Here is a 26915-nt window from a genome sequence, read left to right on the forward strand (position 1 = left end):
TCTCTCCACAATAATGTGCTGCATATGCATGACTAATAAAAGAAAGATCACTATGCCTAAGGACAATCAGAAAGAATTGGAGAGGTGTGATCTGAGTTGAGCTTTGAAGAATGCATAACATTCATGATAGGTTTTGTTTCTCCACAAGGAAAGGGCAACCTGCTTTTATTATCTGTCTCAACTCATCCACAATTTTTTTTTTAACCATTTTCTCCTTTTATGACTGTTTCTTGGCTCCCAAATTGGTGGCGGCATTCTTATCTTCCAGAGACCCCTTTGTTTTCTGCCAGATTGTGACCTTCTCCCCTGTGTATTAGTATGCTATGCTGCATAACAAACTACCCCCCAAGCTTAATGACTTAACACAGTAATTGTTTATTTAGCTCTTAATTCTGGGGTTGGTGATTTAATCTGAGCATATGGGTAGTTATTCTGTCTTGGTTGGGTTCTCTCATGTATCTGGGGTCAATTGTAAGTCAGGTGGCTCTGTGTCAGGAATTGACTGGATGTTGTCTGGGATAATGGGTGAGACTGGAATGTGTTTTTTATTCTCACTACCTTTCTCTCAGGGAGTGCTGAGATTTCAGAGAATATGTATTAATACATAAATGACAGAATTTTTTAACCTGTAAGTATTCCTAATGCAACTGACTATCTCTCTCTCTCTCTCTCTCTCTCTCTCTCTCTCTCTCTCTCTCTCAATCTCTGTCTCTCTTTTTTTTCCAGACAGAAAAGGGGAGTGCACTTCATGAAGCAGCTTTGTTTGGAAAGGTGGATGTTGTGAGAGTTCTGTTAGAAACAGGTAACTATCATGATTCCCCATGGAGCTTATTCTGCCAAATATTATTTCTATTTCAGGAGTACAGGAAAATGACACAATTTTTTTTATATAATCATCTTTACTTCTTATGTTCACTCTAAATTGCAGATATGTATTCATATCATATAGAATTGAGCCTCAATGATTAGATAAAATTGATATAAATGTGCACCTTTTTTTTTCACTCAGTAGATGTTTTAGTAAAAAACTCCTAGAAATTACAATTTTATACATTTAAATCACATTAAAATATACTAGAGAAATTTCCAAGAAGAAAAGGAAATCTCTGCCTCTACAAGAGGAAGGAACTGATCCCTGTGAAGTTATGGCAATTGTTTTGTTTATTAAAGAACACATTTCTCTAGGTTTTATATTATGAACAATGGTAGACAGAAATTAGAGTTCCCTATCCTTAAGGCAAATTCTCCTTCTAGTTTCCTCCTCAGCCGAGTAGCCCTTGTTTGTAAGCTGCAGTGATGGTAAAGGAAGCCTTTTAGAGGGAAGGCTTTGAAGGAACAACAAAGTAGGCTTATTTGTCTTCATATGTATATTCTGATCCAAATGAAGTAAAATTGGAACTGAGGTCGGATATTTTTTTAGGATCAAAAGGCATGTGTATAAATTCATACTTGTAAACAACTGATGTGAGTCTTTTGTGTAATGCACTATATTTAGTGTGTTTTCCTCTGTAAAAAAAAAAATAAAATCGTAACACATTGGCAGACTATTGCATTTTGATTGTGTTTATACAAAGTTAAAATTTCATGTTTGTTTGACATGTGACCCAGTGATATAATAAATGTTTTGAGGCAATCAGTTAAATATGTGCTGGTCATACATCCCTACACAAATAAAAATAATACATAATCTTTTTATGGTGAACTAACGTTTGAGACCAGATTGTGAAAACTGTCTTTGTTTATGGTTAGATGTTTGGAAAGTTTATAAACTTTTTTGGGATGGTGAAAGTTATTTGCCACATTAAAATAAGCTCTTTAGTACAATATGTATTTTCAGAATTAAAATCCTTCCAGAGGTGTTTTAGTTACATTACATACTTCAAGAAATTTGCTCACCAGGTAGATGATGAGTGTTGCTGTCATTGAGTATAATCTTGCATAAAAAGGTATGAAATACTTGACTTTGTATTTGGACAATAGTTCAAAATCATGCTCTTTCAACTTTTGTGAATATTCAAGACTGTTTTTATATTACTCCCATGGTACATTATCATTTAAAATATTTTTGTGATACTGTACAGAATATGCAAATCACATGATCATTATACTTTAGGAATTCACATTATTAATCAATAATACTTTTCATCCTGATAATGTACCATGTCGTTTACAACCCAAAATAGCTATAATCCTAAAAAGCAATTTTAATGATTGTGTCAGTGTCCTAAGAGTTAATTCATTGTCAAGAATGTTCCTGATCTTTGGTAGCAGTAGACTCCCACTTTCTGTCTTACTAAGATCGTGTGTGTGTGTGTGTGCGTGTGTGTGTAGCTTAACTTTTTTTTTAATTACCTTCAGTGCTGTTCTGTATATGTTTGAAGTTAGAGCAGTTATATATTAATAGTATCTTTTGATGACACTCCAGTGGTGTACATCTAGTGGGGTTTTCTTTTTCTTTCAGGAATTGATGCCAACATAAAGGATAGCTTAGGTAGAACTGTCTTAGACATTCTGAAAGAACATCCATCTCAGAAATCTCTCCAGATTGCAACGCTCTTACAAGGTAAACAATATTGAATGATGGATGAGTTTGCCTTAAAGTTAAGAATAAATTAAAACTGTCTTAGTTTTCTCCTGGGTTTTGAGTTAATGTTTACTTTTGAATGAACTTTTTACTTGCATTTTTTTATGGCATATTTTTAAACTGAATAGTAATAGTTTTTAATATTTTATATCTGTTTTTCAACTAGTCAGTATTTTAAGAAAAGCTATTTTTTCACTCACTTGATTAAAAAAGTCTTTTTTTTATAAACTCATGTAGTAATACATAGTTATGAACTTGAGGGTAATAAAGCTATAAAATGGTAATGATTAACTGTTGTCGTACACCTGAATAATGCATAAGAGTTTTCAGGGATTTTCTATTCTTTTGTCTGATTTCTGTAACTCTGTGAGGTAGACAAATCCAGATATCATTATTCTCCGTTTTGTACACGAGGGAAACTGAAGCTCCTAGAAGCTAAGTGATGGGATCAAACTCACATATCCTATTCTAAGTGGTAGAGTTGGTACCTAAATGCTGGGTTAACCACAACAAAATTATGTTTAGCTGGAAGAATACAGATTATTTCCTCCCCAGCCAGTACTACAAGATAATCCTGCCTTTGTTTTTTATAAAGGTCATTTAAGTACTTTTGTGATCACTTGCAGTCATTATGTCTGCTGAAGTTTTGACAACAAGCTAGGTACTACTTTTCATTGCAGGATTACATACATCCCCATTGAATTTTAAACTTTTATGAACAACTTAGATTTCAATGCTTTCCCTTTCTGCTTTGTGATTACGCCTGCATGTAACATGTTCCCTTAAAAACCCAGATGTTTGTTCTCCCCTTTCCCGTTAATTCCTACACTGTTCAGTGGTGATTATCCCCTATAATTGTTGCAGATTAGCTGCAAGTATAATTGAGGAGGGAGGCGGGAGGGGGTTTCATTGGATACCAGTTGGGAAGCTGAAGAACAGCTTTGTCCTGCAGAGAGATTAATGAATTAAAACCCAGTGGGCAGGAGCCAAGTAGATACAGAGGAGTCAACAAAGCCTAAAGAGGGGTCAAAAGAATAGATGCTCTACAGGAGGTCATTATGCTCTCTTCTCTCTAAATTACCAAAACCTCTCAGGGAAGTCCAGGCCCCTACAATTTTCTTGTCAGTAAAGAAGTTAATTTCAAGCCAAATGCATATAGAGATAAATCAGAGAAGAATATAAGAGCAGCTTTTCATATTGACTCAAATTAAAATCAAGTTGAATGAAAGCTGAAAAATAAAACTAGTGTACAATATTTTTATGTATTTTCCCTCTAGGCACTTTGTATTTCATAATGGATTTTTGCCTCTAACTGAACTTTAAAAAACCCGAGGCTTGTGCATAATGCCTTTTGGGAAAAGCAAAAGAAATGTCATCCACTAAAAAGGGGGCATGACATAATTACAGATTTTTTTTTTTTTTAACATACTGTATTAGTTCAACTTAGAAATGTTATTATAGAGGAGTGATTGTCTGTGTTCTTTCAAGTGATTGAGATTCATTAGGTATGCCAGTTTGTTTGTGATAGGGTATATGGGACATCTTTGAATTTTTAAAATTACTGGCAAATTAGAGAATGTGAACATGTTAGCTATATCTTTAGATTCCTGGATTTCAAGTTCCCTGGTACCCTTCAAATCTTACTAAAAAGTTTATTATTGCAATAAAGCCAATTTATAGTGGATAAAATTACTATTTGTGTCCTGGAGGAAGCATTCAGTTTACATAATTACTGCATAGGTCAAAACTTTTTAAGAATAGAATCCCATGGGTTGCTTTCTTACTAGAATTTGCCTAGTAGAATTACCCTTAGGTAGAAACTATTTGAATGGTATGAAGACACCAAGTGTTTGGCAAGAGAGTACAAGCATTCTTAACAGAATTTTAAGAAAAAAGATTCCTTCTGAATAAAGAAGTGCAAGTAAAAGATGTCCGGGGGTGGGGTGGAGGGTGGGGGTGGGGACGAGGGCGAGGGAGGCTCTTTTGATTTAACCCTTTAGATGAACACTACAGACTAGCCACTGTGAGCTAAATGCTTTTGTCAGATAGATATGTTTTGTTTAGATCACATATTTTTGGCCCACCTTGTGTTTCCATTTAAAAAAAAAAAAAGAAAGAAAAGAAAACATTAACCTTTGACATTTGAAAATGTAAGATTTCAGCTAAAACTCCAGTGTTTTGGTTTCTCAAAAAATGCAGGCTTTCCTCTACTTCATTGCCTAACTTTAGATGAGGCACTTGTTCTCTGGCTCCTCATGGTGCACATGCTTTTTGTTCTTTCTGTGACATAGACTGAATATCAGTTGACATTTACCCTGCATTCAGATGCTCTTTTCCTTATGCTTAAAATTGAGATGTTTTCTTGTCCCATGTGCTTCTGGCTCTGCCATGTATCAGCTGTATGAACATGGCCAAGTTGAAACCCTTCTCCTTTAGTTGTCATCTTTAAAACTGAGATTAGTAATAGTGACTGTGTCATAGTTTTGTGAGGATTAAATGAGTTAATTTATATTAAATACTTAGAACATTGCTGGATGCCTCATAAGCAATATTTAAGTTTTAGCTGCTCTTACTATTATTATGGCTTCATCAAAGTTGGAAAAATGAGAGAGAGACTGAGTGTGGGACATTGCTTCAAGAATAATGGAAAAAAACATTATTTCTTTGTAGAAATAAAAGTTTAATGTGCAGTTATGCTTGTCTTGCAAGATTACAACACCATTATAACATAAACTTATCCCACTTCATTCGTTTATGTTACCTGACTGTTGTATCATCTGAATTTGACATTCTTATTTAGGCATCAAGTCTATTCAAAGCATCTTTCAGAGTTTTGAATCTTCAGGTAGAATATATTTAAAGAAACCAATGATGTTATTGTATGTTCAACACATGAATTTATTTTTGAGGAAAGAAGCTTAATAGCTCATCAAGAAGTTCTTTGGGTTTGTCTGGTTTTTTGAACTTCTTCTAAAAACTTAAGATATAGTTAGGATTTGAAGAAATAAATGAAAAACTGATCACCAGAAATAAATTCACAATAAATAACTTCAAATATGTAATTTAAAAAACTTACATACACAGAATATGTAGACGGCGTGGGAAGACCAACTGTCCTTGAAGAACACGTGCAGGAAGATACAACACAAGAAACACACATTTCATCTCCTGTTGAGTCTCCTTCCCAAAAGACCAAAAGTAAGTAGCTAACTATAAAGCCTTTGAAATGACACTAGACTTTCATGTACAAATTTGTCTGACATATACAAAATTGCTAAGACTTGTGAAAATTTCAAGTCTAGTAGGTTATATCTTATACTCTGTATTTTATTCATTTATTCAACATTTATTGAGCTCCTGTTACTTGTCAGGCACTACCCTGGTCCTGAGATGCAATAGTGATCAAAGTAGACGGCGGCCCCTGCTATCATGAAGTTTATATGGAGTGGATATTTCAGAGAAGATTATTTTTTTCTAAAATGCGTTTTGAATGAAGAATAAAAATATTGATATCTGGATAGTAATATCTGGATAGTGATATCTGGATAGTAATGGCTGGATTTTTTTTTTTCCAGAATAAATTATAGTCATACGGTACCTTTCTTAGAATGATTAGAAAAAGGAATATTTGTATGCCACCTACAGATTATTTATGTCTTGACAGGTGATGCATATTTTTTATCTGTTCCTTCTGTGTTTGCCCTTGATATCACACAATTCTAATTTAGTAATTACTTAAATAATTATTTGTTTAAGTACATTCTACTATTTCTTTTTATAGAACCTAGGAAGTAGGCTCCCAGCACCATTTTAAATTTGCTAATGAATTGTTGAATAAATTCTGTATGCTGATAAAAGATTGTGGAAGGTTAAATGCTATAATAAGTGAAGCTTTAGAAACTGTAATTCCAGATGCTTTTATGTACTGCGTATATGTAAACCTTCACTACTCATTTCCATTTTGAAAAAGAATAATAATAGAAATTAGAATTTCTCTTTGTCTTTTAGTATTCTTGTACTAATTATAGTTTAGTATCTTGTTTTTAACTTTTTCTGACTACTTAATCTTGTTTGCCATATTTTGAGTTCTATTACCATACTAGTCATATTTTTATTATTCAGCGTTAAGCTTTATCAATGGCCTTTATTGAAACTTTGAAAAAAAAATTACTGTCTTCTTACAGGTGAAACTGTGACTGGAGAATTATCAAAACTCTTGGATGAAATAAAACTCTGTCAAGAAAAGGATTATTCTTTTGAAGATTTGTGCCACACAATATCAGACCACTACTTAGATAATTTGAGCAAGATTTCAGAGGAAGAACTTGGGAAAAATGGAAGCCAGAGTGTAGTAAGTAAGGGGGGAAGGAAGACAATGTGTCTGTCTTTGCCAGTTTAGTGTGTACCTAAGAACGTGGGATTTGTGCTTTATCCTATCTTCAGATTCTGCCTGTCAAATGTCAGTTCCCTCTTGCTCTTTCCCCTGATGTTCATTGGTGTTTTATTCTCACTGCATGTGTAGGGGAAGGGATGCTTTGATAAATCATTTATAGTTTGTGATGACTCTCCACTGTGATGACTCTCGCCACTGTTAGACTCTCGTAACACATGAATCATAATTTCTTTGATTATGTTTTTTTTTTCAGTTTTACTGGACATAATGATATTGGTTTATAAAGAAAGTAGAAAACCTTTCTTTTGTCTTTCTTCCCCATTTTGTCTGTGAACTGAGTCTAATCCCATCTTGAAGAAGAAAGACAGATGATCTATGTGTGTATAGTCACCCCGTTTGTCATAGTAGGAAAGAGATGTTGTGGAAAGTTTGACCTCCATATTTTTATAATCTTATACAAATCCCAAGGGATTTGCATGCAACCTACAAGCTCAGAATCTAAATCATGAGATTCTTGCTTATTTGGATTTTTATATTAGCATAATAGCAAGGAAAACTGTAGAGAATCAATCTGTTTAAAATTAAGATTTGTATATCTATTTTGTGTCCTATAGAGGAAGGATTTATAGGATGCACTGGTATTTAAAGGAAAGACATTATTATGATATTCACTTTTAGAACTTAATTTGTTTTAGAAAAATTATATTTTCTTTAAAAGTCAATAATAGAGTGGATTGTGTTATGTTATATTATTTATGAAAAATAACAAAATGTAGCTAAGTATAGTAACTGTAACAGATTTACTTCATTTAGTTACTGAATGTGAGCTGACACTGTTTCACAGGGTAGTACTTTTTAGTCTGGTTCCATGGCTAGTCTTACTACGTAGTCCTGTTTCTGTTTTTGTTTGTTTGTTAGTTTGTTTGCTGCACTGTCTTTTGTAAAACATCACATTATTGGCTCCAATAAAAGGTCTTTATGAATAATTATGATTAATGATATGTATATATACTGAAGTAAACACTTGTTGGTTTTACCAAGTGAAGTTTTTATATTAATGAAATATTTACTGTAGCAACTTTAATGTAAGGAAAAAAATTTCCCGTTTAAAAATCAAAAACAGGTATATGCTATCTCCAAATTACAAACCAATTAGTTACATTTCAACATTTCCTGAAAGTTGGTTAGAAATTAGGACATGTTTATCATTCATAAACAATACATGGTGTTTAGGTTTTTAGGTCTACTTCTCAAACCAAAGATTTTCTAAAAGCCCTAATTCTCTAGACCAATTTTTGTTGTTGTATGTATCATAGTAAACAAATTTTGAGCAAACATTCCAAATGCATTTATTTATAAATTATATGTATCTATTATTATTCTAAGAGTATACAATGTAGATTATAAGGCATATGCTACAAAAGAAATTCAAGTGAGGAGAATAAAGAATAAATGTAAATAGAAGTTCTAATTTTTTTCCTTTTACTCAGTGGATGTTCTATGCATCGTGGGGTCTGTATACTCTTATTAATAAGACTGTGCTTATTCAAGCTTATAGCTTTCAAGTAGTGATGGCAAGGGCTTTTAGCATTGTGGGAGAGATATAATTTTGGGAAAGGATGGCCAAATGTTTTTTTTTTTTTTTTTGGTAAGACAAAGACTGTATTCTAATAGTAGCAAGAGAGAAATTAATGCTCATAAATTGAACTTAAGTTCTTAAAATTCAAGTTCATACGTTTCGCATAAGCAACCACTTTTTGTTCCTATGAGAAGCCTTTATACTATGTTCCTTGAAAACATTGTCATATTAAATATTAAAGATTACATGAGGCAGAAAAACAGAGAGTGCTTCTGAGTAAGAACAAGTAGTTCTATTTATCTGAAATAATAGAGTTTATAAAGGAGGCAAATGGGAGATAGATTAGAAGGATAGCTTGAGGTCAGGCCATGAATGTTTTTTGAATGTCAGGTTGAGAATTTGGGTATTTATTTTTTAGGAAATGAGAAAAATCTGAAGGATTTTGGGCAGATAAAAGACATCAGTGGAAGTGGCCTTTCAGAAGATTAATTTGATAGAAACTTGTTGTTGAATGTTTAGAAAGTAATGAAATTATTTTGACCCTTCTCTACAGCCTGTGTTTTATTTGGTTCCTTTTCATGTTTGTTGAATATATGTTTCCTTCCATTCATGAAACATGTTTTTCCAGAGTTTTGTTCTGACCTATACTCTCAAATTATGCAACGATTTAATCAAATACTTATAGATCACCTAATATAGACGGTTGTTACTGTCTTGTAAGCTATAGGATTTATAATAACGATAGTGAGACACAGTTCCTGACTTTAAAGAGTTCAAAATGCCTACTCCAAGGAGTCTTTCGTCACAGTGTGCAGACAATGCTAACATATAAAACAACAAATACATATTATAAGAACTACATTTCTTAGGTGTTTGCTATTTGCTATTTGCTATTGATTGTATGATTTCAGCTACTTACTCTTCATAGAAATCCTAAGAAAGGAGTTACAGACTTGGGAAATGACTCAGCTGATGAATGGCAGACCTCGGATTCAAACTCAGAGCTAATGTCTTTAATTACCAGCTACATTTCTCATAATAAACTATTCTGTGTCCAAAGGAATCTTTTTAAAATGTGAGAGGTTAATGAAGATTTATTGGTATTCATTGAAGACTTCATGGAGGTAGGGAGAGACTAAACTGGGTTCTGGAGAAAGAGGAGATATGCCTTGTACTTGTATTGGAATTAATGAATGAGTGAATGAATGAATGGGAAAGGATTTCAGACTGCAGAAACAATATTTGTAAAATACAGAGGTGAAACATAGCATCTAATTTGAGGAGTGTTTTACCATGAGAGTTGATTTGGGAAAGCAGTGGAAACAAATTTGCATAAGTAATGATAATACCTAGCATTAACGGAAAACTTTATTTAATTATTATTTTTTAAAGATTTTTATTAAAATATAGCTAAAACCAGTATTAGTTTCAGGTGTACACCATAGTTATTCAACATTCATATACCTAAAGAAGTGATCACCATGATAAGTCTAACAACCACCTGATATTGTACCACGTTATCACAATATTATTGACTATATTCCTTATGCTGTTCATTACATCCTCATGACTTGTTTTATATGTGAAACTTTGAGCCTCTTATTCTCCTTTATCTTTTTCTCCCTTTTTAAATTTTTTCAATTACAGTTGACATTCAATATTATTTTATATTAATTTTATATTAATTTCAGGTGTACAGCATAGTGATTAGACATTTATATAATTTAAGAAGTGATCCCCTAATCAGTCTAGTACCCACCTGGCACTATACATAGTTATTACCATATGATTGATTATATTCCCTATGCTTTATTTTATATCCCCATAACTATTTTGTAACTTCCAGTTTGTATTTCTTAATCCCTTTATCTTTTCACCCTGTCCCCAACCCCCCTCCCATCTATCACCCCAATAGATCTAGTACCGGTCAGACACCATACATAGTTACTACAATATTATTGACTGTATTTCTTATGCTACCCTACATCCCCATGACTACTGTGTAACAACCAATTTATACTTCTTAATTTCTTCCCCTTTTCACCCACTCCCAACCCCCTTCCCATCTGGCAACCATCAAAATGTTCTCTGTATCTATGAGTTTGTTTCTGTTTCATTTGTTTATTTTGTTCTTTAGATTCCACTTATAAATGAAATCATATGACATTTGTCTTTCGCTGTCTGGCTTACTACACTCAGTACAATACCCTTTAGGTCCATCCATGTTGTTGCAGATGGCAAGATTTCATTCTTTTTAATGGCTAAATAATATTCCATTGTATATATGCACCACCTCTTCTTTACCCATTCATCCATTCAGGGACACCCAGGTTGCCTTCATGTCTTGGCTATTGTAAATAATGCCTCAATGAACATATGGATGAACACGTCCCCTTGGATTTCTTTGGATAAATACCTAGAAGTGGCATTACTAAGTCCTTCTTTGTCTCCTGTTATAGCCTTTGTTTTAAAGTCTATTTTGTCTGGTGTAAGTATTGTTACCCCAACTTTTTTTGTTTGTTTCCATTTTCAGGAAATAACTTTTTCCATCCTTTTACTTTCAGTCTGTGTGTGTCTTTTGATCTGAAGTGAGTCTCTTATAGGCAGCATGTGTAATGGTTTTGTTTTCTTATCCATTCATCCCTCCTGTCTTTTGATTGGAGCATTTAATCTATTTACATTAAAAGTAATTGTTGATAGATATGTAGTTATTGCCATTTTATTTTTCATATTTTTATCTTTTTTTTTCATCTTAAAGAGGTTCCTCTAAGATCCCTTATTATACTTGTTTGGTGGTGATGAACTCCTTTAGCTTTTTTTTGTCCAGGAAGTTTATCTGTCTTTCTATCCTAAATAATACTTTTGCTGGGTAGAGTAATCTTGGTTGTAGGTCCTTGCTTTTTATCACTTTGAATATTTCCTGCCAATCCCTTCTGGCCTGCAAAGTTTCTGTTGAGAAATCAGCTGACAGTTTTATGGGAGCTCCCCTGTAGGTAAGTACTTTTCTTTTGCTGCTTTTAAGATTCTTTCTTTGTTTTTAACCTTTGGGGTTTGGTCCTATTTGGGTTCATCTTGTTTGGGACTCTCTGCTTCCTGGGCTCGAATATCCATTTCCTTCACAGGTTAGGGAAGTTTTCTGTCATTATTTCTTCAAACACATTTTCAATTCCTTGCTCTCTCTCTTCTCCTTCTGGTACCCCTATGATGTAAATATTGGTACACTTGATATTGTCCCAGAGTCCCCTTAAATTATCCTCATTTTTTTGTATTGTTTTTTCTTTTTGCTGTATGTCCTTAGTTGTAGGGCTTTGGTTCAGCGAGACTTCAGACAATTCTCAATGATGGTTGTTTTGCAGTTTAGTTGTAATTTTGTTGTGGTTGTGGGAGGAGGTAAGCATAGCGTTTACCTACTCTGCCTTCTTGATGGAAACCCCCCGCAGCATTTTATTTATATTAACTGATTTAATCCTCACAATAATCCTATGAGGTAGTATTATTCCTTCCATTTTACAGCTGAGAACAACAGTGACACAGAGAACTTTTATGATTTTCCTAAGTTTATAGGTTAAGTCCCTGAGCCAGGCTTTGAACATAAGCAGTCTGGGACCAGAACCATACCCCTTACCACTCAACTATTTTGTTAGAGGCAGATAATTAGAGTTGGGAAGCAAATCATAAGTTTAATATTTATGCTGAGTAAAATAAACCCTTGAGTAGGGGGGAGTTCTATAAAGAAGGTGACAGTTGGGGAAGATGAAAGTGGTAATTGAATGTCAGATGTTCTAGGGAGAGACTCAAACAGTGATTCTCAGCAATGATTATCCGTTGCACTTATCTGGAGAGGCTTCAAAAAATACTGAGACCCTCAGGTATTTCAAACAAACCAAGTCAGAATTGTTTTGGGTGGCTCTGCGCATTGTTCTTTAAAAAGCTTGTTTGGCCTCTGATTGTGGTCTTGGTGTCTGTTGGAGTTCTGTCCTCAGATTTTCTCTCTTTATTTTTGTCTCTCCACTGCCTGAGTTTGTTCTCCTCACTTCCTTTTCCTTTTTCATTCTCATTCAGTCTTTTAACAGTTACAAATTGCCCACCATGTGCCCTGATCAGTACTAGGCTCTGGGCAGTAGCAGGTGAAAACAAGGATGCCTACTGGCAGGGCGCTTACTGTGTCTCTTTAACCTTTCTCTGCATCTCCATCGTCCTCTGTTCTCTCTTCACCCCACCTTTCCTCTTCCCTCTTTGCATTTGTTGTTTCCTCTCCCTCTCCTTTTCGTAAAAGAACCTTTCTTATGGAGGGTCCCAGGATAGGATTAAAAAGCCTACTTTTGTCTGACTTCCGTAAAGTTGCAATTAAAATGTCAATCTTATCTTGAAGCATGACAATAGTTTGAACTCTTATCAGCTATTAACACCTCAACCAAAATTAGTTGATTAGTCCAAAGCAGACAGCCATGTCCAATAGGAGTCATACACACACACACACACACACACACACACAAAAGCTTATTATAATGTGCACACTATTGGTTTTAAAGAACCAAAAATCTGCCAGGACCTTTCTGAAGTAATGCAGCCCTGTGATGCTGAGTCTGAACTGAGGTCTTAATAGTACCACAGAATTATAGAAATTTAGAGTTAGACTAAATTTCATAGATCTTCTAGTATCCAGCCTAATTCTCCCACTACGCAGTGTAAGAGCTTCTAAAAATCTCTTAAATTAGGGACATTTTAAGTTTCTCATTAAAGAAAATTTCAACTGTAATCCTGCCAGAGTCCTAACTTGAAGTTATTTCTAATATGTTGGAATGTTAAATGTGGACAGACATTTTTGTTTACACATTACTGACTGAAGGATGGGCATTTAGTTTCAGTTAAAATTTAATTTTAGATGATATGCCACATCTAACTTGTTCATTGTAATATAACAAATAAATCCAAAGTAATTTAGAAAAAAAATTAAAATGAAGGAAAATATGTTGTGTAGAATTCATATTATTAATACATGTATTTACCTATTAATGATGCGGCTTGAATTTTGGGGTATTTTAACTATTCTTTGTTCAATTTAGCTTTTATTGCCTTTTTTCTTCCAATAGAGGGCACTGTAATTCAGTAATTTAAAATACAAAATCAGCCATCTTATGTAAGAACTCTCATTTTTGAACTGAAGGTTTTTCGTTTTATTAAAATATAAAATTAGCTTTAGGGTGGTACTTTGAATAATTTTACTAATATAAGTTAATTAAAAACTAAAATTTTTATTATGATTGAATGTATTCGATTGAAAGTTTTATATTTAATGTGAAAGCCAGCTCAAGTTAAAAATTACATTTTCTCGCATAAATTTTTATTCAAAAGTGAGTCTGTTTTAAATGCTTTTGTAATATGCATATGGAGCCATTTTCTAAGTTGAATTAGAACATTATATAATCTAGAATGTAAATTTTGAAGAAATATAAATATCTTCACATTCTTTCCAACCCATGAAATTCAGGTTTTTGAAAGAATATATAAAATAATCTGAAAAAAATTTATATTCTTTTCACCTATTTTCCCAAATCATATATTCAGTTCTTTCCTCCATATGTATAGACAATGTATACAACATCATGTCACAGAGAAATTTGATGATAACATAAAGATCATTAGAGCAGATTTCAGAATTGAAGTTTCAGGAAAGTATATTTTTAAGGTTTAAAATAGAAAAAGCGTTATTGTCTCATCAGCCTATGTCTCTAAGAAATAAATAGGAAGCTCCAGGGATGAAATGCATTATATATTTTTTTTTTCTCCTGAGGGAAAACCTAGGCACAAGCAGCATCTAAGTCTTATTGTATTAAAGTGGTTGTGCAATTACAGGTTTTGTGCAACTTTACTCAGTATACCTCTTTCCTGTCATTTCACTTTCTTTTCCAACGCAAAATCTTAAATTACATGTAAACCTTCTGAAGTGTGAGATATTTTACTTTAGCATTTCAAGATTCAACTTCTCAGTTTTCATACCAAGCTTCTATAAACTGCTTGAGAACACTCTTGGGGGTTGGGGGGTGGGGGGAGTCTCTACAGGAAAATATGCTTAATTTCGTGCCAGAATTCATCAAATCTTAAAGGTCAATCAAGTTAAATTAGGATGCCTAAAATCCAAATGGGGGTTTTGAAACAAAGTTTACTTTTAAACACATTCAGCATAATTTCTAGAGCTTAAAAATCAAGATTGCACCAGTTTCAGAATTGTGAGAAACTTTAGTGGCTAACCATCTCATCCAGTTCCCATCAGATTCAGAGTACTTTGGGAAATTAATTTTCTGAAACATACAGGGGTCTTACAGAATTATAATTGATTCTTTAGTGTATATGAGTTATTTTATAGTGCAACTGAATCTTAAGCAGTGGTAACTATTGTCTCATTGGGAATATAGTGTTCAGAGGATGTTTCTAACTTCAATAATTTACGAGTATGTCTTACATAGTTGAACAAACTTTTGGAAATGGTGACTCAGGGCCACTGTGTACTAAGCCCAGGTTTGGATTGTGCTAACAGATTTTCCAGGATTTAGGAAATGTGTAGATTCTGTTCACCTATATTAATATTTTGAAACTAATACCCTTAACCGTATGTATGTACTGTACATACAAGGAAAATCCAGAATCAGAATGGTAAAATTGTTGTTCCTTCTCTCACCCAAGGGAGAACATTTTGTACCTGTAATGAATCTAGGAGGATTCTGGAGATGAATAGCTACTAGGATAAAAGAATCATTCTTCTGAACTTCCAACAGTATTGCTTTTACCTTTCATGACACATCTCTTTGTTCTGCTTTGTCTTGTAGGTGTATACATTTTTATATTTTTACAGACTCCTTGATGGGAGAATCTATATTTGGTTGATCTCTGTAATCACGTCCTGCCTAGCACAGTGTCTTGCAGGTAGTGGTCTCTTTTGAAAGTTCACTGAATGAATAAATGCATAAAAAAGGCACACATTACATGTAAGAGTGCATATAAACCATTGTTGTAAATAAACCACTTTCACTGAAACACATGTTCAATTATTTGGAAATAAATTACAGAGTCCAAGGACAGGGTTTTGCCATCAAGCATAGAGTCTCAACCATCTTTCTTAGGGAAGCAATTTAATCTAGCAGTTAAGAGCACGAGATTGGGAGTTACACAGGCTTGGGTTTGCATCCCTGTTCTGCCACTTATTAGCAGGGTGACCTTTGCTTGATCTTTCCAAGCCTCAGTTTCCTCATCAGTTAAAAAAAAAGTTTAATATGGCTTTCTGTCATTCACATAAAAAGAGCTATTCTTTTTTCTTGCTGAAGATATGCCATCTTGATTTTATGTTTTATAGACTTTGTCCAATTTTGTCCAGACTTTCAAATGATCACTCAATGTCTACATGGAAAGGATTTCTCTAGTGAAATGCTAAATATTCTGTTCTTGGATTGGTCTAAGTCAATATTTTACTTTGTAAAAGACAGTCATCTATCATAATCAAGTTTGCAGATGTTAGGGAGGAATAGTAAATGGCAAATAATTGAACTTACATGAAAAATTACCTCAATTATCTGAGATTCTTGGCTCAAAGTACAAACACAGAATTCAGTGGGAGTTGTAACAAAATTTTATATTTAGATTTCTAAAAATTCCGTGGTTTAAATATAAGATGGGAGAGATTTAATTGCGGCCGTAGTTTATGCAGAAAGTTCCAGGATGTTTAAATGACCACATTTACAATGTGAACCAACAGTGAGATGTGGCTGCTAAACATCAATAAACAGTTGCCAAGCGATGATCTCGGAAAAGAATTATAATACTAGAAGCTAGATTTATATTATGCTAAGTTTTAACTATGTGCTAGACACTGTGATAAGCATTTTAAAATCATTATCTTCTTTATTTCTCCCAACAATGGCAGGAGGTAGGTTTTATTACCCTCAATGTGGAAATCAAGAATAAAATTACTTGCCAAGGGTTACAGAGATGCCAAAAGGTAAAGCTGAGATCTGAACTTAGGTCTCATGTCTTACAAGGCAAGAACGGTTATTATTGGTAATACAGCCACAGCACAATTACTGGACTAATAAAACATGATCGTATTTTTAATATATTAATCCTGTAAATCAAAAGTAGAAATAAACATTATGGGCTATTTGAACTCAGCAACATCTTCTAAGCATGGATATTTTGAACAGAACCAAATCTCAAGGACATTTCGGTATGAACTAAATGTCTCCATAGACATTTTAGACAGGACCAAGTGTCCTTCAATGGTTCACAATGTTTTATCCATGTATATTTTTTCCCCCTATTGTCTCTACTTACTGAAAATGATTCATCACAAACCCTTTTTTGATCCTCCTATTTAGATCCAACTATTTGGATTGAATACATTACATTTCATTTATAAATCTGTGATATAAGTGTCATAGTATGCTCTGTATTGTTTATGCATCAGTCTTTTTTGGTTTTGCTTGTAAGCCTCTTGATGACGGGATATATTGATCTCTGTGTAGGCGTATCTTCAGCATAGTTCCTCACTCACATGCTTAATAAACATTTGTTGAATTGATTTGATTAGGCCACAGACATCAAAAAGTCTGTTTGATAACTGAATTTAGGGGCAAGACCTATGGGAAGAGCTCTAAGGTGGAGTCATTCTAGTTTCAGAACTTCCTCTGTTGGTTGATGTTTCGAATAATGCATACCTCACCATTTGTTTTGAAGATGAAATGAAATAACCTGGTTAAACTATATTATAAACTACCTCACAACATAAAAACAATATCTTAGGTCCGTCATTCTCTCTTGTATACCGTGTTTCCCCCAATACCATGGGTCTTATATTAATTTTTGCTCCAAAAGATGCATTAGGGCATATTTTCAGAAGATGTCTTACTTTTTCATGTACAACAATCTACATTTATTCAAATACAGTCATGTCATCTTCTTCTGGAACATCGTCATAACATACTAAATGCATCTGTCTGGCTGATGATCTTAACTGGGGCTTATTTTCGGGGTAGGTCTTATTTTTGGGGAAATATGGCAGTAGCATATTTCTGTCACTGATAACATTACAAGTACTATGTTTGATTCCTGACAACATATATAATGGAAATCTACTGCAAAGATATAGGATCGTATGTCTCATATTAATTTTCAAATTCTTCAGTATTTTGTCATGAACATTTTTTAATTCATCCCTGTTATTCTTCCTGTGTAGGTTGAGATGGACTATTTTGGGAGCATTTTGTTTTTCAGTTAATCATAAAGAAAATGGACTTAAGCCAGCACCCTGTTTTTTTCCCCCTGATTGATAATGATTCTTGCTGTGGTGTGTCCAGCTGAAGCATAGTATTATGTGTGCCTGTTCTTAAAATATGTTTGCCATTAAAAAAGCTCTCAATATTATGTGCATTCTGTTAGGGTATCCAAAGGCAGTAAACTCCCTTCATGAGATTTTTCAAACTTTTAAATATTTGATTTTATGAAGTTTATGAAGTTTTTTCTTCTTTTTTTTTTTTTGCCTTTTTTCTCCAGCTTTCCTGAACTATGATTGGTAATTTAAAATTTTGTATATTTAAGTTGTATAACACGATTTGTTTAAAGGTGTACAACATGATGATTTAATATACATATGCATTGTGAAATGATTACTACAATCAAGTTAACATATCACCTCACATAGTTACCTTTTTATTGTGTGTTTGGTGAAAAAATTTAAGATTTACCCTTAGAGCAAATTTCAAATAGACAATACAGTGTTTGTTATTAACTATAGTCACCAGGCTGTACATTAGATTCCCCTTAACCTTTTGTTAATCGCATCACAAAACAGTTTGCAAAACAGATAATTCTGTTTTTTAAAATTTTTTATTAAGATATAGCTAACACACTGGTACAATATTATATTACGAAGTTTTTATTTTATCTACTCTGCAGATACAACATCAGCCAGTTTTTGTTTTGATACTTTCATTCTCTCTGATCTCTCTATTATCTCTGACTTGAATTTAATCTTCCTAGCAGAAGAACTCAGCTATTATGATTTCTCTGAGAATCTATACTTCACACTCAGGAGCTGATTTTAATGTTTATTTATTTTAAGTTTAATAATAATTTAACTTTCTTTTAACCCCACTTTATGGATAAGGATGAAGTTAAGTTTTGTCAACTCTCAGCTGCATATTTACCATGTTCATTTACCATAATGCACCTAATTTATAATTCTATTTCAAGCTACACATTTGAGAATTCTTGGTTCTATTTTGGAGTAAAGGCCTTGGCCAGCCTGCCATTGTAAAAGAATCCCATTTTGCTTCCTAATGCCAAAGGAAATCAGTCTAGCACCTGAGCTTAAAGGAGCATGTCAATGGCAGTAATCACTTACCTCTGTGTTCAGGGAAATGTTTTTCACCTTGAAGAGCAAATTAATTTTAATGAAATAGTGGACTAGTAACCCAGAAAAAAATTATTGAAGTTGCTCACAATTCTAACATTTTATCATGAGACTATTTCGGAATGACAGCTGAATATTGGAATCCATTCAACCTTTAACAGCTGAAGAATTAGGATTCTCTAAGATACAATCAAAGACAGTAACAGTAATGGAAAAGATACTGTGTGGCCTGCTTCAATCTCAGGCTTCGATTTTCCAAATTGTCTGTGTGTTATTTTCACTTTCCTTTGCCAGAATTTTTATTTCAACCATCGCTGCTTTTTAAAGCTCAACTATTTTGGTTGCTTACAGTTTCACAACATTTCCATTTAGTTGATAGCTGCCAGTCTATGCCATCAAATAATTCATCACGAGAAACAAAGTCTTAATTTGGAGAAAGAATGAGGTAGTCAAGAAGATGGATTTGACAGGAAATGAGAAGCTCTGCAATGAACAAAGATAATGAACCTGTGAGAAATGGAAATAGCTTGCCCCCAGAACAAGTGAGACAAATATTGACATGTTATATGTTTTTGTCCTTATAATCATCCATTCTGTGTTATTGAAATAAATCAATTCTAGTCTTGGAGAGGATTTCCTTTTAGCCCTATAATCCTACTCTTACTTAGCTTGGTGCCACTTTTCTAAACATTTAAATATCTTTATTGTTACAGTTATTATTACCATCCTCACCAACTTGCTGAGTCTTCATATTAAAGTTATATTAATTTCTTCAATAACATATTTGTAACTTGGAGTGACATCATAGTATAGAGAACAGGAGTTTTAAAGTCAGACTTGTATTTGGATCCCTAGATAAATACTGCCTTAGATAAAATATCTACTCCTTAGATAAATACGACCCTGATCTTTATAATTTTTCATCTGAAGAATAGTATTTCTAAAAAGGCTCACCTTGGAGGTAGCCAGTCAGGTCAGTTGGTTGGAGCGTGATGCCGGTTCAATCCCCGCATGGGCCACTGTGAGCTGGGCCCAAAAGTCTCACCTTGACCTACTGAACCAGCAATTCTGGAGATGGATTATTTTTAATAAACTAGATAATTCTTATGCTCAATAGTTTGTGCGCGCGGCACTGGAACATTTCAAAAATGTTGATGTCTTAGTCAACTACTCAGACCCGTTTTCTTCTTGTCCGCACAGATCTGTGGAACTCAGATTCCAATGATCTGGCCCTCATTTGTCTTTGCCTTTCTGTTCTGCTCCTATGGAAGCAAATTTGATTGGTCATCAAGGCAAAATAACTTACCTTTTAAGGGTTGTTTTTTTCTATTTCTGCAAAAAATTCTATGGAATTTTCCCAGGGAATGCATTGAATCTAGAGATGGTTTTGGGTAGTATGGAACTTGTAATAATATTAATTCTTACAATCCGAACACAGAATACTGTTCCATTTGTTGGTGTTTTCTTCAATTTTTTTCATCAAAGTCTTATAGTTTTCACTGTATCGATCTTTCACCTCTTTGGTTAAAATTAGTCCTAAGTATTTTGTTGTTTTTGATGCTATTATGAATAGGATTGTTTTCTTTATTTTTTCCAGATAGTTCATTATTAGCATATAGAAACACAACTGATTTATGTATGTTGGTTTTGTTTCCTGTAACTTTATTATATTTATTGATTAGTTCTAACAGTTTTGTGGTGGAGTCTTTAGAATTTTCTATGTATGAGATTATATCATCTGCAGACAGTTTACTTCTTTTCTGATTTGGATGCCTTTTATTTCTTTCTCTTGTCTAATTGCTCTGGTTAAGATTTCCGGTACTATACTGAATTAACAGTGGTGTCTTATTCCTGATTTTAGAGGAAAAGCTTTCAACTTTTCCCTGGTGAGTATGAAGTCAGCTGTGGGTTTTTCGTATGCAACCTTTATTATGTTGAGGTATGTTCCTTCAGTACCCAAGTTGTTGAGTGTTTTTATCATGAAAGGATGTTGCATTTTGTCAAATGTTTTTTCTGCGTCTATCAAGATGATCATATAATTTTTATCTTACGTTGTATATAACTGATCTTTTAGTAATTTTTATACTTGGAATTAAATGACAATGGTGTTAAAGTACCAAATAAAGTACATATTGGTATTCAAAAGAATATATTACCATCCTTATCATACTTTCATTTTCAGTTCTTCAAACTCATAGACTATATTCACTCCTGCTTACTTGTTCTTTGACGTTCTAGCTTCTTCCTCATGACCTGCCCCACTCCGCCCCTGCCTGCCTCTCTTGCCCTCCTCCCCATTTAAACAAAACTCTGTAAGAATGAAATTGTGAACCCAGGAACAGTTTTTATCATCATCATCATCATCATCATCATCATCATCATCATCATCTCTCCCAAGTGCCTGTTATCATTTCTTGCATATAGTAAGTGCTCAGTAAATGTTTTGTGGCCATTCAATTGCTCTTTTAAAATTTGATATTACCAATATCTTTCATTAATTCTGTTACATCTAATCAGAGCTCATGTCATCCCCTCATAACTCTGGGCAACATAAATTAACATGAAGTCATTTCATTTTACCTTGAAAATATTATAAGATTGTATTGGCTGGGAAGCATCCTTCATGAGAGTTAAGCAAAGTTCTAGATAAGGCCCCAGGAAGAGAGATGTTCACAGAGATTGTGTTTCCTGTTTACAATATCATATTAATTGTCCTTCTACTGGTGTGATTCCCCTTCAAGTAGAATACATAACTAACACACCACACACAACAGAAATGTGTGTGTGTGAGTGTGTGTGAAGAGGGGCAGGGAGAGAGGAAGTAAGAGGAGAAGAGAGAGATTATAATATTAGTATGGACTTGTATCTTTTTATTTTGATTTAAAAGTTCTGTAATTTTATCTTATCCTTTGGAACAAGTGCCGTTTCATGGTTTTGAGAATCCAGTCATAAACACTGAAGAATCTGATATTTTTAGGCATAGTAATGTCACAGTCTAACACATAAAAATTCTACATTCATAGATCAGATATGAGAAGACACACTTCAAAATTTTTTTCTTGTCTATAACCGATTTTAAGAGGTGCTTTGATTGTTCATAAGCCTGGAGACATATTTAACCAAGATATTCTGACTCACACATAGTAAGGAGATGGAGTAACTGGGAATGGAGTGTGGTTGTTTACATACAGTGGCTAGAAGACACCTCTCTGAGGAGTGATGTGCCGTATAAACTGTAATGTGAAGGAAGAGAGGGACCCAGTCATAAAAAGTACCAAGGAAAGAAAATTTGGAATAAAAGGAAATATTCTTTCCTGAGCTGGGAAAGAGCTTAGTATGTTTGACTACCAAAAAGAAGACCAATGGAGTAGGCTGGAGTATAGTGAACTAGGTAGAGAATAGAATGGAATGAAATTGGAAATCCAGATTAGCGAGAGCCTCGGAGCTCATGGAAAGTGGTGTGGTGTTTTTTTGTTTGTTTGTTTTGTTTTTGTTGAAAGTTTTTTAGCAGGAAAGTGATATGATCTGATTTATGGGAGCAAAATTAGAAAGTTTCTGCCTCCTCTAAATTCACTGCTAATTCTATTTTAATATCAAATGTCTGTATGATATTTATAGAATAATACATTTAATAATATGTGAAACAATTACTTACTATATATCTACTGTGTTATACCCTGTGGTATATACAACAATCAACAAGGTTGATAGGATCCTTGCTATCACTGAACTTACGGTTTAGCAGTAAATACAGACATGGACATAGGTAATTACGCAATGGGATAATAAGTGTTATAACAGGAGAAATACAAAGTAGCATTAAATACATGGGAAAGATACTGAACTCAGATATGGGTGATTAGGAAAGACTTTCCAAATTTACTTCTTTTCCACCCTGATTCCTCTTGTATCAACCAGGCGGCCACTTTCCTTATTGTTTGTGTTTTCCTTAGTTGGCTCCCCTTTCTTCTCACAGACCCGTGGCTTTCTTTCTGTTCTCTCTTGGGCAGTTTCTTCCATAGTGAGAGGGCTGCTTTATGGGTTGAGGTAGTAACTCAGTGTTGTTTATTTCCAAATCTACAATTCTATCTTTAACTTCTCACTTCTCTTCTGCCACCAAGACTCCTTTCCCCAAACTTCTTTCCCGCCACCAAGACTCCTTTCCCCAAACTTCTCTCCCACCACCAAGACCCCTTTCCCCAAACTTCCCGCTGCCATTTCAAACCGAACCTGTCAAAATGTAAACTGATCCTCTTTCCACCCAAATCTGTATCTGTACCCATTTTCCATATTTCAGTAATAGAACAGATATCTCATTCTTCCAAGATAAAAGTTTGGTGTTATGTTTGAATCTTTCACATTTCTCTCATTCTCCTGGTCTGCTAGAGTTCCCCGTTGTTTATTCTTACCACCCCCACTTGACCCCACATCACCTTCCAGGAACTGCCTCATTTACTCTGGAAGAACTGACTCTTTTTGCTGTTTCCAAGGTCTCTCTCCCATTTTCTCAAAACCAGCCCAGGTCCCAGAACTACCCTGTCGAGGTCTCCTGTGACCTCCACATGGACCATTCCAATAGACATTTCGTAGTTCTTTTCTTACTTGATCTTTAAGGAGCATGTGATAAAGGTGATTATGTTTTCCTCCATCACATGCACACTTTCTTCACTTGATTTTCCAGACCCCACACTCTCCTGGTTTTCTTCCTCTTTTTACTGGCTACTGTTTTTCAGTCTCCTTTGCTGGTTCTCCTCATATCCCTACTTCACACTAACGTGCCTTAGGCCTCAGTCCCTGCCTGGATGTTTCTTCTCTATCTGTACTGACTCTTGGCCAAGGATGCCGAGAGTCTCGCAGCTTTAAACACCTAGTATGGACCAGACTATTCCAAGTTTACAGCTGCAGCTTGATTGCTCCTCTGAACTCAAAACTCTTTTATTTAGTTGTCTATTTGACATCTCCACTCATCTCTAGTATCCTTTTCAAACTTAGCACGAATAACGCTGAACGTCTGAGTTTTCCCCTCAAACCTGCTAGGTCCTTACTTTTTCCATTTCATTAAATAGCCACTCTATCCATCCAGCCTCTGTCCTCTGATAACTTTGGAGTGCTCCTTTCCTCCTCTCTTTTCTCATGCTCCACAACCAATTGGCCTTCAAATCCTACCAGCTCTTCCTTCAAAATAGGTCCAGGATCCAACCACTTCTAACCAGCTCCACTACCTCCACTCTGGTCTAAGCCACTATCATCCTTTGTCTGGATTACTTGAGGAGCTTCCAAACTGGTGGTCCTGTTATGACCACTGGCTCACCCCACCCCTAAGTGTATTCTTCAAAGAGTTGCCAAAAAGATCCTTGTAAAATGTAAGTTAAATCATGTCACTTTTCTACTACCCCCCGTCGCCCGTCACTTTTCTACTACCCCCCGTCGTCCCCCCTCCCACTCCCTCCCCCACCTCATGTTTCTGATCTTGCCATGAGGAAAATACAAAATCCTTACACTAGCTCAAAAGGCCCTGCATGACCTGTATGCCTGCCCTTGGCCCCCCCTTACCTCTTGCACCTCATTTTCACTACTCTGTTCCCTACTCACACCGTTCCAGCCACACTTTGTTCATTGCCATTCCTGTAAACCACCAGGCACACGTCTGCATCAAGACTCTTGCCCTTGTTCTTCCTTCTTTCTGGAGCTCTCTTTCTCAGGTATCTTTATGCCTTACTCTGTTAGGTTGTTATCAAGCATCAACTTCTCACTGTGTCCTTGCCTGACCCCCCTATTCAAAATTCGCCACCCTGGCAATCCCTGTCCCCTTCTTCTACTAAATTTTTTACCATATCATTTGTCATCTAACATACCATATGTTTTACTTATTTATTAGTTTATTGTTCGGCTCCTTTGATTAAAATGTTGGCTTCATTTTATAGAAGTTACTGTTTTATTTTTGATATTGTTGACTGCTGTCATCCCAGTGCTTAAAATATTTGGCACATAATAGACACACAATCAATATTTATTGAATAAAATAATAAATTAATTCTACTGTATGCCCTCAAATCTCTACATTTGGATTACATAGTTTCTGAGCTGGTCATCTGCATACTGCAAAAAACATATTTTGGAGTTGTACAGATCAGATTTTATATCCTGTTGTTTCTATTTTCTAGCTATATGCCTGGGTTAGTTGCTTGCTTTCTCTAAGCTTCAGTTTTCTCTTCTGTAAAATGAGCATAGTAATCTTGCCCTAATGAGTTGTCATGGAGACTAATATGTGAAAATGTGTTTAGCAGTGTGTTGGACACAGAGGGTGCTGAGCCAGTTTGTTTCTTTCTTCATAGGCAATCTCTCTTAATTCTGACCCATACCTATATAAAACACTGCCAGATGAGCCTTCCTGAAATGAGTTTTTTATTCCAGGACCTCTATGGTAAAAAAAATAAGTGAGAACCTTATTTTGACTACTACATTTTGGCCAAATTTCTTTTCTTGAATTTCAAGAATGTGCAAATCTTCCTATTCTGCTCTTGCCCTTCTTTATCCAGTGTTATTTCTTACTGTTCTCCTTCTTCCCGCTGAAATACCCTATTCTTTTGTTATTTACCTAAACATATCATAAGCATTTCTACCTTGGTGTCTTTTCTCATTCTCTTTCATTCTCCTATCTTTCCTGTTTGTTTCAATGGTGTTCATTTTACAAGGTGTAGTTCAAGCCATTATCTAGTATATAGTATATAGTAACCTCCTTACTTACTCCAGCTCACACCAATTTTTCTTTGAACAGATGGAAAAATCTTAGAAGAGAAATGGGAACTATTACTAATGAAGTAGGATGTTGAGTGAAATTGTTCTTTAGCCATAGGATCTAACTAGGGCTTAAATTAAGTCCTATTTTACTTATTACATAATCAGTATTATATTCCATGACAATGAAGTATGAATGGTGAGCAACTCACGTAGTATTTGCCCTTGCTAATACTAACTGCTCAGTAAATATTTTTGTATGAATGAAACAATGAATTCTACTCTTATCTCTAGTAACATTGAATAAGGTTCCAATATAAATATGTTTTCCGAAATTACCAAAATTATAAATTATGATATAAAGATATATTAGAAAAGGGGGCTACAGTGGAAAAATATTATTTATCAATAAATTAGTGTAACTACTCTGCAAAATATAAAATAAAAAATATATTTCATGTTTTTAAAAAGCCTTATCATACATTGAAAAAACTTAAAAAATGGTCTTTTGTTTTAAAGCTGATCCATTTTTCTGCATTGCTTCACTTCATTCACTCAGTAAACATTCATTATACCTCTACTATGCACCAGATATTGTTTTGGGGCAGATAAAAAATGAATGAGGCATTTTTCTTGTTCTCAGGAGCTTGGGGCTTAGCAGAGAAAGCAGACGTAGCACTAAATAATAGAAATACAGAGTGATAAATTATTTTACTGAACAATCCAGTAAATGATACAAAACCACCAAGTGCTGTGGAAAAAGAGAAAGAGAAACTATTTATTTTTATATCCCCAGAATCTAGTAAGTTGCCTGACGCGTTGTAGCTATTCAATGGAGGTATATTGAAAGAAGAAATAGCTGTATTTTATTCAGTAAAAATGAAAAGGTGATTCTGTCCTGTTTGAATAGCATGTGGGAGTGGTATTAAAAACTGGGATGACAACGACTCTTTGATTATGAAATAAGGAAAATGAGTGCACGTCATGAACTGACTCCTGTTTCGTTCTGTGTTCTCATCTCTCATTACTTTCTGTACTAACCAGTACTTCTATGAATTTTCCATACTCTTTTTCACCTGTCTTCACATACCTGAAGTTGTTACCTTCTCCTCCACCCCACACCAATTTTATTATTTTTCATTCTCCTCTCCCATCAAAACTTGATTCTGATGTGACCTCTTTCCAATCATAGCCCCTCCTTGGACCCTCTCCTTGGTCT

The 26915-nt window shown here is 34.5% G+C and overlaps 1 protein-coding gene across 6 annotated transcripts in view; it reads left to right on the forward strand.

Moving 5' to 3' along the window:
* Positions 1 to 26915, forward strand: part of ANKS1B (ankyrin repeat and sterile alpha motif domain containing 1B) — a 914119-nt gene that overhangs the window by 138416 nt on the left and 748788 nt on the right. For all 6 annotated transcript variants that reach the window (XM_033118713.1, XM_033118715.1, XM_033118712.1 and 3 more), the window contains exons 5-8: positions 727 to 802; positions 2462 to 2563; positions 5669 to 5782; positions 6769 to 6935. In XM_033118713.1, the coding sequence (XP_032974604.1) occupies positions 727 to 802; positions 2462 to 2563; positions 5669 to 5782; positions 6769 to 6935 (459 nt within the window). The remainder of the gene's footprint in view (positions 1 to 726; positions 803 to 2461; positions 2564 to 5668; positions 5783 to 6768; positions 6936 to 26915) is intronic.

The sequence above is a fragment of the Rhinolophus ferrumequinum genome, chromosome 10 (assembly GCF_004115265.2).
Source record: "Rhinolophus ferrumequinum isolate MPI-CBG mRhiFer1 chromosome 10, mRhiFer1_v1.p, whole genome shotgun sequence".
Lineage (NCBI taxonomy): Eukaryota > Metazoa > Chordata > Mammalia > Chiroptera > Rhinolophidae > Rhinolophus > Rhinolophus ferrumequinum.